This window comes from Eurosta solidaginis, chromosome 1 (genome assembly GCF_040869045.1).
Source record: "Eurosta solidaginis isolate ZX-2024a chromosome 1, ASM4086904v1, whole genome shotgun sequence".
Taxonomy (NCBI): domain Eukaryota; kingdom Metazoa; phylum Arthropoda; class Insecta; order Diptera; family Tephritidae; genus Eurosta; species Eurosta solidaginis.
Genome location: NC_090319.1, coordinates 122812496 through 122830100, shown reverse-complemented (window position 1 = coordinate 122830100; position 17605 = coordinate 122812496). Strand labels below are relative to the sequence as shown.

Genomic DNA, 17605 nt, shown 5'->3' with positions numbered 1-17605 from the left:
CGACCTCTCCGATTTTCTTCAAATTCGGAATACATGTAGTATTTGACGTCTAGAATAGTGTGTGAAAATATTCTTTTAAAATTTTGAATATTTTGGATTTTATTGACAGTTGAAAATTTTTGAAAGCTTTTCTTTGAGTTAAAATATCTTTTAAATTATTAATTTTAGAAAAAAAATCTTTTACTACAAAAAGTCTTTTAAACTATTGAAGTTTATAAAAAAAATTTCGTGTTCTCAAAATTTTGAAAAATAATATGATTGAAAAATAAAATAAAATTTTTTTCAGTTTAAAGTAATGAAGGATAGCACCGATTCTCTTTAAAAAAATCTGAAAGAAACTTGAATATGTTCTTAACCTACCATTCAAATTTAAAAAAATGTTTTTTTTTGTTTTCGAGAAAAAAAAATTTGAAAATTTGATGTTGAATAAATCTATGATTTTTACGCACAGTAAGTTTGTGATACAAAAATTTTTACACTATACAACACTTCGAAATGGCATAAATATTATGAAAATGTAGTTTTATATTTTAAATTAGGTCAGTTTTTTATTACTTTAAAAATTTTACAATCGCTCTCATTACAAGTCGATACAACTTTACATTTAATTTCGTTGCTTGAAAAGGGTATAAAGCTGTGAAATGACCGTGTGCCATTGATTCGAACAGCTGTAGCGAAACGATCCTTTAGGAAATCTTTTTCTTTTTGGTAATCAGCTTTGGAACAGAAACCAAATTGCATTGTTTTAAATTCATTTTTGACAGTATTAAAAAATTCAATTGGGATAGTAATTGGTGTGGAGTCAGGACGGCGTAAACTTTCTCGTCGAACAAATCTTTTAACAGTACCACCGATTCCATCACAAGCGTTTTTACCATGCGATGTGCCAAAAAATTGCCATTCCGCTTTTATATTAAAATCCTGAAAGTGATACATTAAATTAATAAAATAGTATTTATCGGTCCGGCCATAACCGTTTGGGCGGTTAAGTGCCAATTAAGTAAGTACGGTATTTATTTTTATATTGCGAAACTGCGCCATCTGAAAAGTAGTAAATTTTTTTTACATTGTCGTTATTACATTTTGATACAAACCAATTTATCATTTTCTTTTGAAATAAATAAACAGCAGTGGTATCATTGATATTACACTCTGAGATGAGTACAAAGCTCTCAAATCTGAAGCTCTTATTCTTATCCTTTTCTGCGCGATAAACAACAAAGGGGTGAACTGTAAACCGATTGCTATTCCAGTGGTAATCCTGAATGGCGTTCTGTACCAGAAAAGTGAAATTTTCAGAGAAGCCAACTACTATAAATTCGCCTTCCTTTAATTGAAGTTTCAGTGCTTTGAAGAACTTGTTTTGTCTCTTGGCTATAAAATTGTGTGTTAAAAGTACTGATGCATTGGATTTCAGCATTTCAATAAACGTATGAGTATCTTTATTCACTGTTTCTATAGAAGAACGGTCTGTATTGGTCTATTGTAAAAATTCCAAACTTTTTATATTATTTACTTCAAATGCTTTTCCAAGTTCAATATTTATTCCTTCAAAACCTGGACAAGAATTACATTTTCTAAGTTGACAATTATGTTCGAATTTCTCACAAGTCATCTCACGTAAGACATCTTCGTATGTTTGAATAGAAATTTGGTTGGAGATATCTTTTAAAGCATCTATCATTAGTTTGAAATTTTGATGAATTATACAAACACATACTGAGTGAGTTCCAGCAGCATCGGCCGAAATAAATTCCCTAGGACGTAGTACGGCAAATTTACTGAATCCAACTTTTAAATCAGGATACATATTTTTAAATTCGACATAAGCTTCTTTCAGATTGCACAAGACCAATCGTTTCTGAATTTTTGACTTTTTTCCATCCGTTTGTCTTACAGATACGCCATCGTTCTGCCCAGACATAAGTCGACTAATATCATCTGACCTATAAAAATTTTGGACTACGGAAATATTATTTTCGGAAATCTTCCTTCTAATATTTTTTCAGTTGTGTGGGTACCAAATCCAAACATATAATGGGTTTTTTCGCATGAGAAGCTAACTTATAAGTTGTATTAAATTCTTTTTGGAGTTTGTATGCTGTCCAACTTGGTGGAGAAATTGTCAACCAAAAAATCTTTTCTGAATAATTCGAAATGGTTTGAAACTTTTTCTTTACAGATAAAATCATTTCCAAACCGTCATCTCCTCCTGTATACACTTCACTATCTTCATCAGAACTTATATTTGGTGATGCATTTACTTCGGAACCTCTTTTTACATTGGAAAATTTAGTTTCATTCAATGGACTTTTAATAATACTATTGCTAACCTCTTTAGATGGTACAGCATCTTTTAGAATTTTAATCCTGCAGCAAAAGCAGACATATTCCCCCAAATTGGGTAGTTTTTTTTTAATAGTTCTGGCGTGGCTTTTCCTACATTTTTTTAACCCAGTTGTGATTAGGCAAATCAAATGGATGACAACAAAATTTTTATTTGGCATTTTTGGGAATGGGAATATGTACATATATATGTACGATAGTTTGTAAGAAATACAGAATGGAGAAGAACCTTTTCTTGTATGAATCAAATAGCAAATGACTATGAAATGCAACAAATTTTCATAAGGTAATAAATAAAAGAAGTTCACAAAATCAATGACTACTGCGATAGAATAAACAAAAAATAATGAAGTGTATGTTCTCGTTATTAATAAGTGGACTTCATTACAGACGGCGTTATTAAACAGCTGAATTGTTCATTTTTTATTTACATTAGTTATAAAATGTGATGTTTGTCAAACTGCGGAGAATTTTAAAAATTTTTCCTTTGCACTGTTTCTGAGTTTGTTTTTGTATGTGTTAATTTTTGCAGCGAGATTACTCCTAGCCATATCTTTTTCTCTTTCATCGTCAATTTCTTGTATACCTTGTTCTAAATGGGCAACGTTATGTATTGGGGAAAAAGTCTTCCTTGATACGGGCAGTGCAAACTTGTTTCCAAGAGAAAATTAGAAGAAGAAAATTAGAAATTTACTAAAGATATACGCCGACACCCAAAAATTCATTAGCCAACACAAACATGACATAATAGTAACAAAGGCAGACAAAGGCAACAAAACTGTATTAATGTATAAAAAAGACTATGAACAGAAAATGGGGCAATTGCTAAATGACAAGCAAACGTACAAAACTATAAGAAGTGATCCCATCCAAAAGTTACTGCGGAAAAATAATTTAATTATAAATGACCTGTTTAAACAGAAAAAAATCAGCGTAAAAGAGAAATACAAATTGACATCATCAGCCGCCAACGCACCGAGATTGTACGGACTTCCTAAGACACATAAACCAAACTTACCTCTTAGACCGATTTCCTCGTCCACGAACGTACCTTGTTTCAGTTTATCTAAATATATTGGAAATATTTTAAAAAATTTAGTATCGGAAGATTACAACCTAAAAAGCTCTTTCCAACTTAGAAATCAAGTAGAGAACATTCAAATTCTAGACGACGAAATGCTAATCTCTTTTGATGTTATATCCTTATTCACCAACATTCCAATACACCTAGCCATACGCACCATCATACAAAAATGGAATAAATTAGAAGAGCATACAAATATTGAAAGAAAGCAAGTCCAGAAGATTCTTGAATTTTGTCTTCAGGACAACAACTATTTTACATACAATAATACTTTTTACCATCAATTTTATGGTATGCCCATGGGTAACCCATTATCCCCAACGATAGCTGATATCGTACTCGAAAAAATTTTGGACGACAGCTTAGCTGAATTAAAAGGCAAAAACATACATTTAAAATACATAAAAAAATATGTAGATGACATATTTGCAATAGTAAAGATAAATGACGTGGAAGACATATTGAATACTCTAAACGCGCAGCATACCAAACTACAGTTTACGAAAGAAGAGAACAATTGCAAGATTGCCTTCCTAGACGTAGAGATACATCGGAGAAATAGAAAGATTGCATTGAATTGGCATGCAAAAACTATTGCATCGGGTAGAATAATAAACTACCACTCAAACCATCCATGGAAACAAAAAACAAATACTGCAATTAGCCTGATTCGGAAAATGAAGGTTCTAAGCGACAATGAATTTACAGCAGAAAATGATGAAAAAATAAGAAATATTCTTTTCAAAAATAGCTACCCGACTGCTCTCGTAAAACGGCTCATGGAAACGACAGTAAATAATATTAAAAGTTCGAATAACAATGAAAATACACAGCAAGAGAATTCAACAACAAGAAAATATATTGGCGTTACATACGTACCAGGGTTGACAAACAATCACACACTAAAAAGAATTGTAGAAAAGGAAAACATATGTTATGCTCTCAAACCACATAGCACACTAAACAAAATATTTACGAAAACTAAAGATAGAATTCAAAAAGAAGATCAGAATAATGTGGTATATGAAATAAAGTGCAAAGGCAATGAAAATGATGAATGCAACAAGAGCTACGTTGGCACTACAAAAAGAGCGTTGGGTATAAGACTACATGAACATGAAATGGACGCCAAAAATAAAAAGGATACAACAGCACTTGCAAAACACCTGACAAGCAACAATCACACAGCTGATTTCACCAGCGCTAAAATATTGGACATAGAGCGAAAAGAAAAACGACGACTAACACTGGAAACCTTACGTATACAACAACAGCTGAGAAACGTCATAAACTTCAAAGAAGATATAAACAACACAAATAGTGCATATACTGCGGTGATAAAATAAAATTAATAAACTTGATTCAAAATGGAAAAGAATTGTGATATATTTTTAAATTAATGTTTAATGTACTGGTGTTAGAAATGTTATATGTATTAATGTTTTTGTGATGTTAGAATAGCATGTACAAAGTAAGGAGAAACTTACGGATTTAGCTATATATTTTTGCAAATACCATTACATGGTGAGTCAACACGCAATGAAAAAATATTATATTGAGAGACAATTATTAAGTGTGTTTATAACTAATTGCTATTTTCATGTTTATTGTTAATAAAAACAGAATACCCTGTCGCGTCGAAACGCGTAGGTATGAAAAAACAATAAATTTTGTTTTATTACCAAACAACGGCCGAAGCAGCTCTCTATGCAACAAAATAAGTTAAAAGAAGTTTGGCCCAATTATACACTTCACAAAAATGTATATTATTTTTCAATCATATTATTTTTCAAATTTTTGAGAACATAAAATTTTTTTTATAAACTTCAATAATTTTAAAGACTTTTTGTAGTATAAGATTTTTTTTAAATTAATAGTTTAAAAGATATTTTAACTCAAAGAAAAGCTTTCAAAAATTGTCAACTGTCAATAAAATCCAAAATATTCAAAATTTTAAAAAAATGTTTTATTTTTTATTGAAGAAAATCGGAGAGGTCGACCTATCTTTTCATATGTATGTTAGCGCGCATTCTTGCTACAAATGTACTGCGTAAATTTAAGGGCCTATTACGGTATACAACTCAACTTAGTTGGGTTGTAATTAAAACAACTCAACTTTCAGACAACTCAACTTCTGTTTGGTATTACGAATTACAACTTATTTCAGTTGAATTGGTGCTGCCAACCTAAGAAAGTGATGATTTGTCAGATAAATGAACAGCTGATCAATTTGTGGCGAAAATTTAAGCATTTGCAAAAGAGATTTTGTTATTACAAGATATTATATGATATGAAATCTATTTTATAATGGCGAAAATGTTGGTGATTAACATGTCGCGAATACGGAAAACATTCGCGTGATCATTCCAATCCCTTGGAACTACCAAGCACCAAGTAAGAAAATGTTTAATAAGTGACAAATGATGAGCTTCAAATGAAGTTATTTTGTAGTTTTGAAAGGAAGCATTTTGCTCATTTCTAAATAAAATTAAGAGCCATTTCCGCAAACGCTTTCGAGGGAAAGCTGTACCCGTATTTTAAAATTATGCGCCACACTCAGATTCCTTGCTGATGGCAGCTATCAAAACTGCTGCGGAAATGATTTTGGTGTTGAACTGGTTTTAGACATTATTGAGGAGCATATTTGTGCGAAGTGGATTAAAACACAAACAACAAAAATTTTATTTTACTCTAAAACAGGATTCCCAGGAGTAGTGATTAGTATCAATGGGACTCACGATCGCATAATTTCACCTCTTTTGGCTGCATCCGAACTGCGGCCAGCCTCGTCCAACTTCGGAATGTCGCTCCGTAAAGTCAAAAAGTTATTCAATGCAATCCTTCGTGTAAACATTGCTTTTTCTATAAATGTGTACAAAATTGTCGATTATTGCTTGATTAAAAAATTTTTTTTTTTTTTTTTTTTGTAACGTTTTATGAGCCCATGTACCATCTAACTTTTATTAAAGGTGGTATCAAAAGACGCGTTTCGATCTCCGTTTTTAGGATTCGAAGGCGGAAATTAAAAATTTTATTTCTGTCGAAAAATATTTACAAAAACCCACAAAATGGCTCAAAGAGGGTCCGAAATATGAGGCCCGATCCACAATTTTTTTGCACAGATCTTTCTGTGTTGGCGCCATTTGGCCGCGGGTTATAAAAATAGCCCTGGGTGGGTCCAACGCCTTTCTGCATTAGTGTGTACAAAAAACCTGGTAAAATACAACCATATAAAAATTTGAACCGAAATGATGACAAAAATTAAATTTTTAATTTAATAAATATAATAATAAAATAAATTTTTTGTTTTCGGATTCTTAAATCGGAGGTCGAAACGTGCTTTTTGATACCAACTTTGAAAATTTTTGTTAAAAATTAGTTGGTGAACCGTCTTCTAAAATTAACATTTTTTCAAAACAACTGCAAAATTGTATGAGACAACTGCTAGTAATCCGTTGTAAGATTTTGACGTCTTTGACAACTACACCAACACAAGGTTGTATACGGTAATGCCACAAAAAGTTGTTAGACTAGACAACTCAACCGACATTTTTTTGGACAGGTTGAGTTGTAATCGGTAATACCAAATTGCGAAATTTCAACCCAACCAGAGTTGAGTTGTAAACGGTAAAAGGGGCATTAGTTGCACCAATGTCGTTTATACAAAAGGATACGTTTGCTACTAAACGGTTTATAAAATACATCTCGCTCTCCCATCTTTAGAAAATGGGAGAAAAGTTTGTATTTCGATATGCTTCAAACGCCTTTCTGCGATAACGGGTACATATGAACATAGAATGGTTGGAAAACGTTTTGTTTCCAACTTCTACCCTCTAACGCCCCGATTCTAGTGTGGTAAGAACATTCTTCACTACGGTAATGAAATCATGTGGCAACTTTTACACCCTTTTGGTATTCTATCCGCGAAAGTAGCCGGATAATTTTTTACCCACAAAAGTAGGTGGTTACATCGAAATAACCACACAACAGCTGTTGTTTAGAAAAAGGCAAAACTGAAAAATAAAGAATTGTAAGCGCAAATAAGTAAAGATAATAGTAAAAAAGTGTTGCCTCTTGGTATACATATGTATTTGTTTACATTATGTACTTTCACAGAATAAATTACAATATACCTTCGTAGAAACTTATGCATAATATGCATATACATACACATCGTCCCGTTTATTCGTTAGCCTCGTATCTACAATAGAGATATTTTTGGTAAAGCGAACACGGTTGCCACATCATGTTTTCATTTGGGACCAAAATTCATCGAAAAAAGGACCAAATTTTTGTTTTATTTTATTAGTATTAAATATATATTGGCGGCCACCGTGGTGTGATGGTAGCGTGCTCCGCCTATCACGCCGTATGCCCTGGGTTCAACTCCCGGGCAAAGCAACATCAAAATTTTAGAAATAAGATTTTTCAATTAGAAGAAAATTTTTCTAAGCGGGGTCGCCCCTCGGCAGTGTCTGGCAAGCGCTCCGATTGTATTTCTGCCATGAAAAGCTCTCAGTGAAAACTCATCTGCCTTGCAGATGCCGTTCGGAGTCGGCATAAAACATGTAGGTCCCGTCCGGCCAATTTGTAGGGAAAAATCAAGAGGAGCACGACGCAAATTGGAAGAGAAGCTCGGCCTTAGATCTCTTCGGAGGTTATCGCGCCTTACATTTATTTTTTTTTTTTTTTTTTTTTATTAAATATATATAGTGAAGACTTTCCTTTAATTCAAGCTGAACAAACAAATATATGTGCATGCAACCAAGAAGTGTTTCTATATTTTGACATAGGATAAGTCTATGTCTTTCACCAACCAAACGTTGTGAACCTAGTGTTGGTCACAAAGCTCTTGGTTCTAGAATTATGTTGTTGATTGCAATGAAATAAAATATATAGTGCAGTTAGGTTATAGTAAGAAACGGTTCAAAATTTGCGTTCTGGTTTTGCCGAACTATGTATGTGGAAAAATCAGTAAATCATAAACGAAACTAGGCAATTTTGTTAGTGCTATATATTTTATAGATGCTTACTTTTTTCCTTAACCTTCATATCAGAGCCTAGATTCAGTAAGTGCGAGTTTTGATCCCAGGCCTCAGGGGTTCTGCTAGCACCTACGGGAATAATTTTATACAAAACCTTTCTTCCGAAATCAAATCTCTTTTGCATTTGCTTCCTTCTGTCTTCGAGTTAAAATATTTCTTGTGCCAAGATACTTAATTTTCAATTACCTTGCGTGGCTTAACACCACACTAGTCCTGAAATTCCTTGAACTCATTGAGCTGGGTGAGAAAGATTTAAATATCAACGTGCCAAACGAGAAGTAATGCATAGAATTTTTTTGTATAAGTTTTGAAAGTGTTAGGCTTACGACAAAGTACTCGCTATAAGCTATGCTAGGCGAGCAGTAATTTTTATTTTATATATATACTAGAAGACCCGGCAGACGTTGTCCTACCCTAAATTTGGCCAATCTGCATACATTTTAATAAGATTTTTCCGTCTGACTCTGCCCTCCCCCCTCTTAACTTTTTCCTTATCCTTTTAATCACTCCTCCCTCCGTATTTTTCGCTTCATCTATCACCATCTTCGTCTCATTCTACCTCTTTCTCAATCTCCTTCTCTCTTTTCTCTTCTCTCAATTTCTTCTCATTCTTCTGCATCCCTTATTGCCTGTCCCAGAAGGTGGTATGTATTTTATTCCAGTCCCATCCGAGTCTCAGTCCCAGTCCCAGTCCGTCTCTGGATAATATATTACTCTGTACTAAAGCACTCATCAACAGCTTTCATTTGATATCCATATTGTATAAACACTGTCTAGGCATTCACTGGCCCACGTTTTGGCCTATATCTCGAGACCCTAGTCACCCAGGGGTATGAAAATTACCCTCTACTAAAGCACTCAACAACAGCTTTCATTTGATATCAATATTCTATAAACACATTCTAGGGGAACCCGGGTCCACTTTTTGGCCTATAGCTCGAGACCCTAGTCACCCAGGGGTATGAGAATTACCCTCTACTAAAGCACTCATCAACAGCTTTCATTTGATATCCATATTCTATAAACACATTCTAGGGGAACCCGGGTCCACTTTTTGGCCTATAGCTCGAGACCCTAGTCACCCAGGGGTATGAAAATTACCCTCTACTAAGGCACTCATTAACAGCTTTCATTTGATATCAATATTCTATAAACACATTCTAGGGGAACACGGGTCCACTTTTTGGCCTATATCTCGAGACCCTAGTCACCCAGAGGTATGAAAATTACCCTCTACTAAAGCACTCAACAACAGCTTTCATTTGATATCAATATTCTATAAACACATTCATGGCGAACCCGGGTCCACTTTTTGGCATATAGCTCGAGACCCTAGTCACCCAGGGGTATGAAAATTACCCTCTACTAAAGCACTCATCAACAGCTTTCATTTGATATCCATATTCTATAAACACACTCTAGGGGTACCCGGGCCCACGTTTTGGCCTACATCTCGAGACCCTAGTCACCCAGGGGTATGAGAATTAGCACTCATCAACAGCTTTCATTTGGTATCCACATTCTATAAACACATTCTAGGGGTACCCGGGTCCACGTTTTGGCCTACATCTCGAGACCTAGTCACCCAAGGGTATGAGAATTACCCTCTACTAAAGCACTCATCAACAGCTTTCATTTGATATCCATATTCTATAAACACATTCTAGGGGTACCCGGGTCCACTTTTTGGCCTATAGCTCGAGACCCTAGTCACCCAGGGGTATGAAAATTACCCTCTACTAAAGCACTCATCAACAGCTTTCATTTGATATCCATATTCTATAAACACACTCTAGGGGTACCCGGGCCCACGTTTTGGCCTATATCTCGAGACCCTAGTCACCCAGTCACCTATCCTATATTTCAAGTTAGATCAAACTACACACGGGGTGCAAAACAAATTCAAAACCGGTTCAGTAGTTTAGGAGTCCATTGGCCTCATAGTCCGGGAGGCAGCGACACATTTTTGGCACAAAAGTTACTACCCTTGGCTTTCACATATAAGGTAGTTGGTTGTGCGTACGCTCAGGAAACGACGGTCAGCTGGCACACTAACGGTGGGTGTAGGCGGTAGAGCCCCTCCCACGCGTAAAAAATCTTGTGGAATAAAACTATATTACCATCGCTGAAATTTGTTTTCTGATCTAATTGTATTATAAAATAATGAAAAATAATAGTCAGCTGTTGATATGCAAATGGAAAATGCATCAGCTGTGAATATAAAGAGTGTAAATGAAAAATTAAAATAGAAATATTTTAGCATCGTTAAAATTTGTTTATATAACAGGAATTATTATTTAAGTGAGGAAAAAGTAAATCAGCTGGCTGTTAGGCGGGAGAAAGACCGTCAGCTGATGCAATAAACATCATTCACGGCGAGCGAAGCCCAGCGTCCCGCATTGTTTTCTTGGCATCAGCTGAATACTTTTCCCTTGCATAACAAGCAGCTGATGAGCATTTTCTTTAAATACATGTTAAATAGTATAACATATTTCATTTTCAGCGATGGTAATATTTAATTCGCTTAAATATTTGCACACAAAGGTTCTAAAATATGCAGTAAATGAGAAATATTCTATTTTTTATTTGTAAAACTAAAGTCTTTGTATTAAAATATTTTAATTTGAGAGAACAGCAATATTAACATTTTGATCATGAAATTATTAATAATTTTTAAATAATAATTATTCATCTTCCGAATCAGTTGACTCATTATTACTTTGTCCGCTATCCTCCTCGTCGCTCGAAGGTAAGGCTTCTGAGGTGTCTAGTTGATTCTCATCATTTTCTATAAATAAAATAAACATTAATAAATTAATTATTAAGTAAAATAAATAAAAAAAAATTATTAAGTAAATTTTATTAAAATATATAACGTAAAATATAATACCTTCAGTATTATCTTCAGTTGAGTCGAGTGTAATTTCTGACACTTGTGATGGCAATTGCGTGCCTTCGAACCACTTGAAAATGTACTTCTCTTCTTTTTCTTCCCAACCATAATTTTCTGGAAAAAATGGAGAAGGATTTTTACAAAAAGCATGAGCCCAGAGATGTGCAATGTAACACGTTCTTAGAAAATGTTGCCGCAATTCGGATTGGCATGGTGGCATTGCAGATCCGTCGATACTTTTTTTTGGTAGTTGAAAGACGTCATCGTTGTCCAGTATTTTGTAAGTTTTTACGAAACTCGCTACACGCGCTTTGTTAATCTCATTTATCTTTGTGAAGCCATATATGCGGCAAACATATTCCGCAATTGTTGAAAATTCTTTGTTAATATCTATTTCAGAAATATTACTAATTTTTTTAAAACCATCTATATATTTTTGTGTTTCTGTAGCAACTGAAATGGTCGGTTTTTGCCTTTTCGAAAGAAAGCTGGATTGAAGTCGCAATCTAAGAAGAGAATTAAATATTTAATAACAAAAGCATTTTTCAGAAGATATATTTTGTAATATTTATGAACAGTTTATCAGTTTTACCTGTGAGAGCATGAAAACCTGGTAATGCGGCGCTCAACTGTGGACCCAAATTTTTGTACAATTTTGTTATATTAATGAATCGTTGATGATTTCCTACGCCAAATTCCATTGAAATATTAACGTCTTTATGGGTATTTTCCATATTTGCTAGCATTATAATTGCAACATCAGTATCTGAACATCTTATAGTAATATTAGCTTCAAAATTTATTTTGCAAATGTGATATACTATTTTTGTATCTGCCTCCTCGTGCGCTGGACAATTTAAATTAAAATCTTCGGTTCTTTGTACGCAATTATTTACGACCTCATATTTATAACATTTATCAAAATTTAAATAAATTTGCCTATTTGCTATAAAAGGGGCCATGTAATCACTGTTCCAATCGTCGATAATAAAATTAACCAAAGCCTCTTTGAAATTAACATTTTTTAACTCAGCTACGAAGTCGGCCGGGCGAATTTGATCACGTCCGGTAATGTGAAAGTTGGAGCGTCTCATTCCTCGTAAAATATGCTCATGATCTTTTATGGATGGAAACATGTATCGGTCAAATGCTATTATAACAATAGAGGCTTTGTTCATGAGAAACATTTGCAAAATTTTTTCCGATACGTTGTAAAACGTTAACGGTACTTCTTTCATTAAATGGAGAATAAAAAAACCATCGAAAACTATGATGTCAGTATGTGCAGGAGGTATATTGTCCGTTTTTTTTTTTCTAATAATTTTAAAAGAGCTGATTTAGCAGTCGTACAAATAGTAATATCTAAATGGCACAATGGAAAAGGTACAGGTGTTAATGGATATGTCAAGACTTTATCAATATCTAAAGTTTGTTGTAAAGATACGGACAGCAATTGGCCGAATAAATCTCGTTCCATACGGACTTCTACAACTTTACCAGAAACTGGCATCTTCTTTTTCTGTACAGTATTACTGAAATTTAAAATTTTATTTTGTTTTATAACTTTTTCAAACCTGTCTTTATCTGCAGCGCATTCTTCAATAAATCTTTCTCGCTGTTCGTTCCCATTCTTCTCGATGTTCAATAAAAATGTCGCAATATTATCTGGTACTGATTCACCCGTTGAAATGCTAAATAAACAATTACGATCGATATTATTTGAAAAAGGATTAATATTTTCATTAATCGCTTCAATTAACTTATAAATTTGCGTAGAATTTTTTTGAATACGATTTTTTTCAAGATCAGCAGTAATATCCTGGCGCTTCCTTATGCCTGTCTCTTCCATAACAAAAGCAATTATAGTAGATCTAAAACTGTGGCTTTTACACCATCTTTGACGGGCTGCAATAGAATTCGTCATGTGACTTATGCCTGTTAACTTATTTGCAGCATCTGCATTTATGGTTTGCTCCAATGTTAAATCGACAGATTGTCTGGAAAACGGTTTTTCTGTCCTCTTGATGCCAAACGATTCTTTTCGGAACTGTTCTCCTAAACCAGGATGAGATTCTTCCACCTTCATTAGATTGTCATGATATTTAACCAAATATCGAGAATAATTTTGTAAGTTAAATATAAAAAATAAGTTACTAATTTTTGGTAAAACATACAGAAATGTCTCGAAATTTGCCGCTCTTATGCTGCTATTCAACATGAAATAGTAATCTATTAAATTTATATATATCATGTAAAATTGCGCTGTTTTTCCATATTTTCCTTCGAGCGTTACTTTTTTATATGTTTCATACAATTGAAATAATTCTATTAATTCAGTATTTTGTAACATTGGCATACTATATTTTTCTTTGGTAAAATCTATTAAGTAATTTTTCATCTCATCCGTAAATTCAAGGTTGCACAATTCCAGGAAACTTTCAAAATGCAATATTTGAATAGAAGCTGATAAAACTGTGTGTAATCGTTTGCATCTATTAAAGTGCTTTCCACTGATGAAACTATTTACAGATCCTCTCGCCAATAATTCACTATTGACCATAATGGTTGGTAGGCCGCAGTTGTCAATAAATTTACTTACGGCTTTAAAAAAAGCCATCATCACGTGAAATGTGCCAACATGTATAAAAAGATTATCGAAACGTGGTTTTTCGGAAGCCTGTATTTGGAGAGCAATTTTAGCTATCGCTAAATCAAATGTCACTTGCATATGCTCTTCATCGCACTCCAAAGCAACTTTTTGGGAATGTTTCATTATCTCTAATACAACAGTTGCGTTTGTTGGTGACAAATTTATTGTTGTTAAATACGAAATTTTTTGTTTTGGCGATAGATCGTTAAAAATGAGGCTATTGAAACCAACCCACATCGGCGTATTTGATATTTTTAAGAAATGCGATACGAACCATATAAAATTTGTTTGCTTCAGTGATGTCAAATTTTCTGGAATAAACGACCGTAGTGGACTATTTAAAGGTTGCAAATATTCACTAAGCTTCCGTTTTTTTGAATAATTTTCTATTTCCGAGGTAACTACGTCAAATGTTCTCCGTATTTTCTTTGCAATTTCAGAAGGTTCTTCTACATCAACGCAGCGAGTATCATCATTGCTTCCGCTACTTTCAGAAACATTACTAATATTTTGAAATATAATGCCGACAGTGTCATGCAACGTATCTTTTCCAGTCGCTGTATCTACAAATCTATCAAAATTATTAAATGCCAATCCAGTGCCTAAATTTTTATTACGAGAAATATCTTCTGGGCAAATATCAGTGCGAAGGCAAGAAGTGAAAGTAGCTTCTGTTTGTAACTCCTCTACTGTTGTGTAACTACAGCAGTGACCATATCTGTGTAAAATATTTAAATTTTTTTATTATTTGTTAAACTATTTATGGTTATTCCAAGAGAAATGTGCTTTGATGTTTTTATGTTGCCATTAGAAATCGCATATATGTAATCTTCAGAAAATGATTTTGCTAGTCGCTGACGATGAGCACTACGTACACGACATTAATTTCCACCAGAAATTGATTTTAAATGAAACTGAATAATCGATTCTGGAATATTACACTCCCCTTTCATTAAATCAGTAGCTGTTAACTGACTGGCCAACTTTTTACGTTCCATTTTTTTCACTTCTGCATTTAAAATGAGGGCTGCTCTCTCCAAAACGTCATTTTTTCCTATTTTTAAAATATCACTCCGCAGTAAACTGCCACCGTAAGGTTTAACAATTTTTTTATTGTCTATTTCTACTATTGCAATTTTTTTTTTTGTAAATGTATTCTCCAATCGTTTTTCCAAGTGATATGGCTTTATGTACGAATACTCTAATTTATTCACGTCTTGAACATTGTCCATAAAAAGTGTGTGTAAAAAAGAAAGAAAAAATGACTGCTGCTTTTTAATAATATTTTCGGAAATAAATTGGCACACTTCTTTATAGGCCTTCTTGTTTACATTTCTAACTTTATGCCAGTCTGTCTCCTCACGTTTTGCCGAGACTTTGCGAAATAAATTATTTTCATATGCTTTTTTGCAAGTGGAGTGATAATAGATGTGATTATTTTTACGAATACTTACTTTATTAAAAAAATTCAAATCGTCTAATTGGACAGCTAAACTTTCTAAATTATCAACTGTTTCTTCGTTACACACGCTAATATTTCTTCACGGCTTTTAACCTTTTTCCGTTTGTTATTGCAAAATATACATACAGTTTCATTTAATAACTCCTCCTCTTGTTGGAAATCTTCATTGGATTCAGTTTGCGAACATTCTTCCATAGTAACATCTTCAGCAGGATTTGGAATCATTTCTTGTCTAAAATCTCATTAAAAAATTATAATTAAGCATAACATATTAAAAATATGCTTAAGTGTAAGATTTTATAATTCCTTCAATATAACATTTTTTTTTTAATTAAAAATGATTTTAATTATTATGCACTAAAATAGTTAGTAATAAAATCTGTTACTAAAAAAAATATTACTAAACATTAAGAAATAACTATTATTATTTAGAGAGCGATTTTAGAGGCAAATGTAACCAGAAAGTTATTCCAGGTAGAGGGTTCAAGCGGACCCTAAACGCACTTCTCTCCGTCTTCACAGGTAAAAAAGCAGGTATACTCTCGGCTGTGTATCGTACTGTATACGCTTTGACCACGAAACTTTCAAATGTATATTTTGCAATTATTTTAACGGTAATTTTAAATTCTTAATAATGTTCACAAATAATTTAAATTTATATTTCAATCCGATTAACTAAATGCACAAATATAATTAACAGTACAAAATAATTTAAAATTTTCTTATTTGATTCATCATTTATGTTTTATTAACAGTTCAGTAGTTTTCAATGTACTTACTCATTTTCCTTTGCTGATGATGTTGATGCTTCGCTTTCTTCGTCTTCACTCACAATCTCTTCACGTTTGCGATATTTTGGCGGCAAAGCTGTAAATGTTCTATAACACTTGGCATGGTATAATTCAAAGTCGTTTATTTGTTTCGGTAATACTACATTTTTTGACGACAAATTATTTTCTTTACGCACACTTAAGATGTCATTGCATTTCAATAAATTTGTCTCATTAAAGTTTATTAAATTACCCGATTTTTGCAAACAAAATACACAAAACCGTTGCACTTTAGACATTTTGATTTTACGTTGTACACTGAGGAACAGTTACTTGCGATCTGAGAGCGTCCCCACGCTACTGACCTTCCAGTACCGCACATTATTGTGCAAATATTTATGTACATTAAATATTACCATCGTTGAAAATGAAATATGTTATACTATTTAACATGTATTTAAAGAAAATACTCGTCAGCTGCTTGTTATGCAACGGAAAAGTAGTCAGCTGATGCCAAGAAAACAATGCGGGACGCTGGGTTTCGCTCGCCGCGAATGATGTTTATTGCATCAGCTGACGGTCTTTCCCCCGCCTAACAGCCAGCTGACTTACTTTTTCCTCACTTAAATAATAATTCCGTGTTATGTAAACAAATTTTAACGATGGTAAAATATTTTTATTTTTATTTTTTATTTACACTCTTTATATTCACAGCTGATGCATTTTACACTTGCATATCAACAGCTGACTATCATTTTTCATTATTTTATAATACAATTTAATAAAAAAACAAGTAAGGAAGTTGAGAGCTATGGAGACAAAATAAGGAAAATCACCATGTAGGAAAATGAACCTAGGGTAACCCTGGAATGTGGTTGTATGACATGTGTATCAAATGGAAGGTATTAAAGAGTATTTTAAGAGAGAGTAGGCCATAGTTCTATGGATGGACGCCATTTAGGGATATCGCCATAAAGGTGGACCAGGGCTGACTCTAGAATTTGTTTGTACGATATGGGTATCAAATGAAAGGTGTTACTGAGCATTTTAAGAGAGAGTGGGCATTAGGTCTATAGGTGAACGCCTTTTCGAGATGTCGTCATTAGGGTGGGCCAGGGGTGACTCTAGAATGTTTGTACGATATGGGTATCAAATGAAAGGTGTTAATGAGTATTTTAAAAGGGAGTGATCCTTAGTTCCATAGGTGGACGCCGTTTCGAGATATCGCCATAAAGGTGGACCAGGGGTGACTCTAGAATGTGTTTGTACGATATGGGAATCAAATGAAAGGTGTTACTGAGCATTTTAAGAGGGAGTGGGCATTAGGTCTATAGGTGAACGCCTTTTCGAGATGT

The 17605-nt window shown here is 33.5% G+C and overlaps 2 protein-coding genes across 15 annotated transcripts in view; both read right to left on the bottom strand.

The window, feature by feature from the left end:
* Nucleotides 1–17605, bottom strand: part of tacc (transforming acidic coiled-coil protein) — a 593942-nt gene that overhangs the window by 219288 nt on the left and 357049 nt on the right. The gene's annotated exons all lie outside the window — the stretch shown is intronic.
* Nucleotides 10929–16020, bottom strand: LOC137237758 (uncharacterized). Of its 3 annotated transcripts, none has more exons than XM_067761926.1 (4): nucleotides 15607–16020; nucleotides 11961–14736; nucleotides 11366–11874; nucleotides 10929–11263 (listed from the first exon to the last, which is right to left on the bottom strand). In XM_067761926.1, the coding sequence occupies exons 1-2, from the start codon at nucleotides 15612–15614 to the stop codon at nucleotides 12636–12638; spliced, it is 2109 nt and encodes a 702-aa protein (XP_067618027.1). In that variant the 5' UTR covers nucleotides 15615–16020; the 3' UTR covers nucleotides 10929–11263; nucleotides 11366–11874; nucleotides 11961–12635. The 3 variants fall into 3 exon arrangements, with proteins under 3 accessions (XP_067618027.1, XP_067618035.1, XP_067618020.1); XM_067761934.1 differs by having other exon boundaries at nucleotides 11366–14581; nucleotides 14636–14736; XM_067761919.1 differs by having other exon boundaries at nucleotides 11366–14736.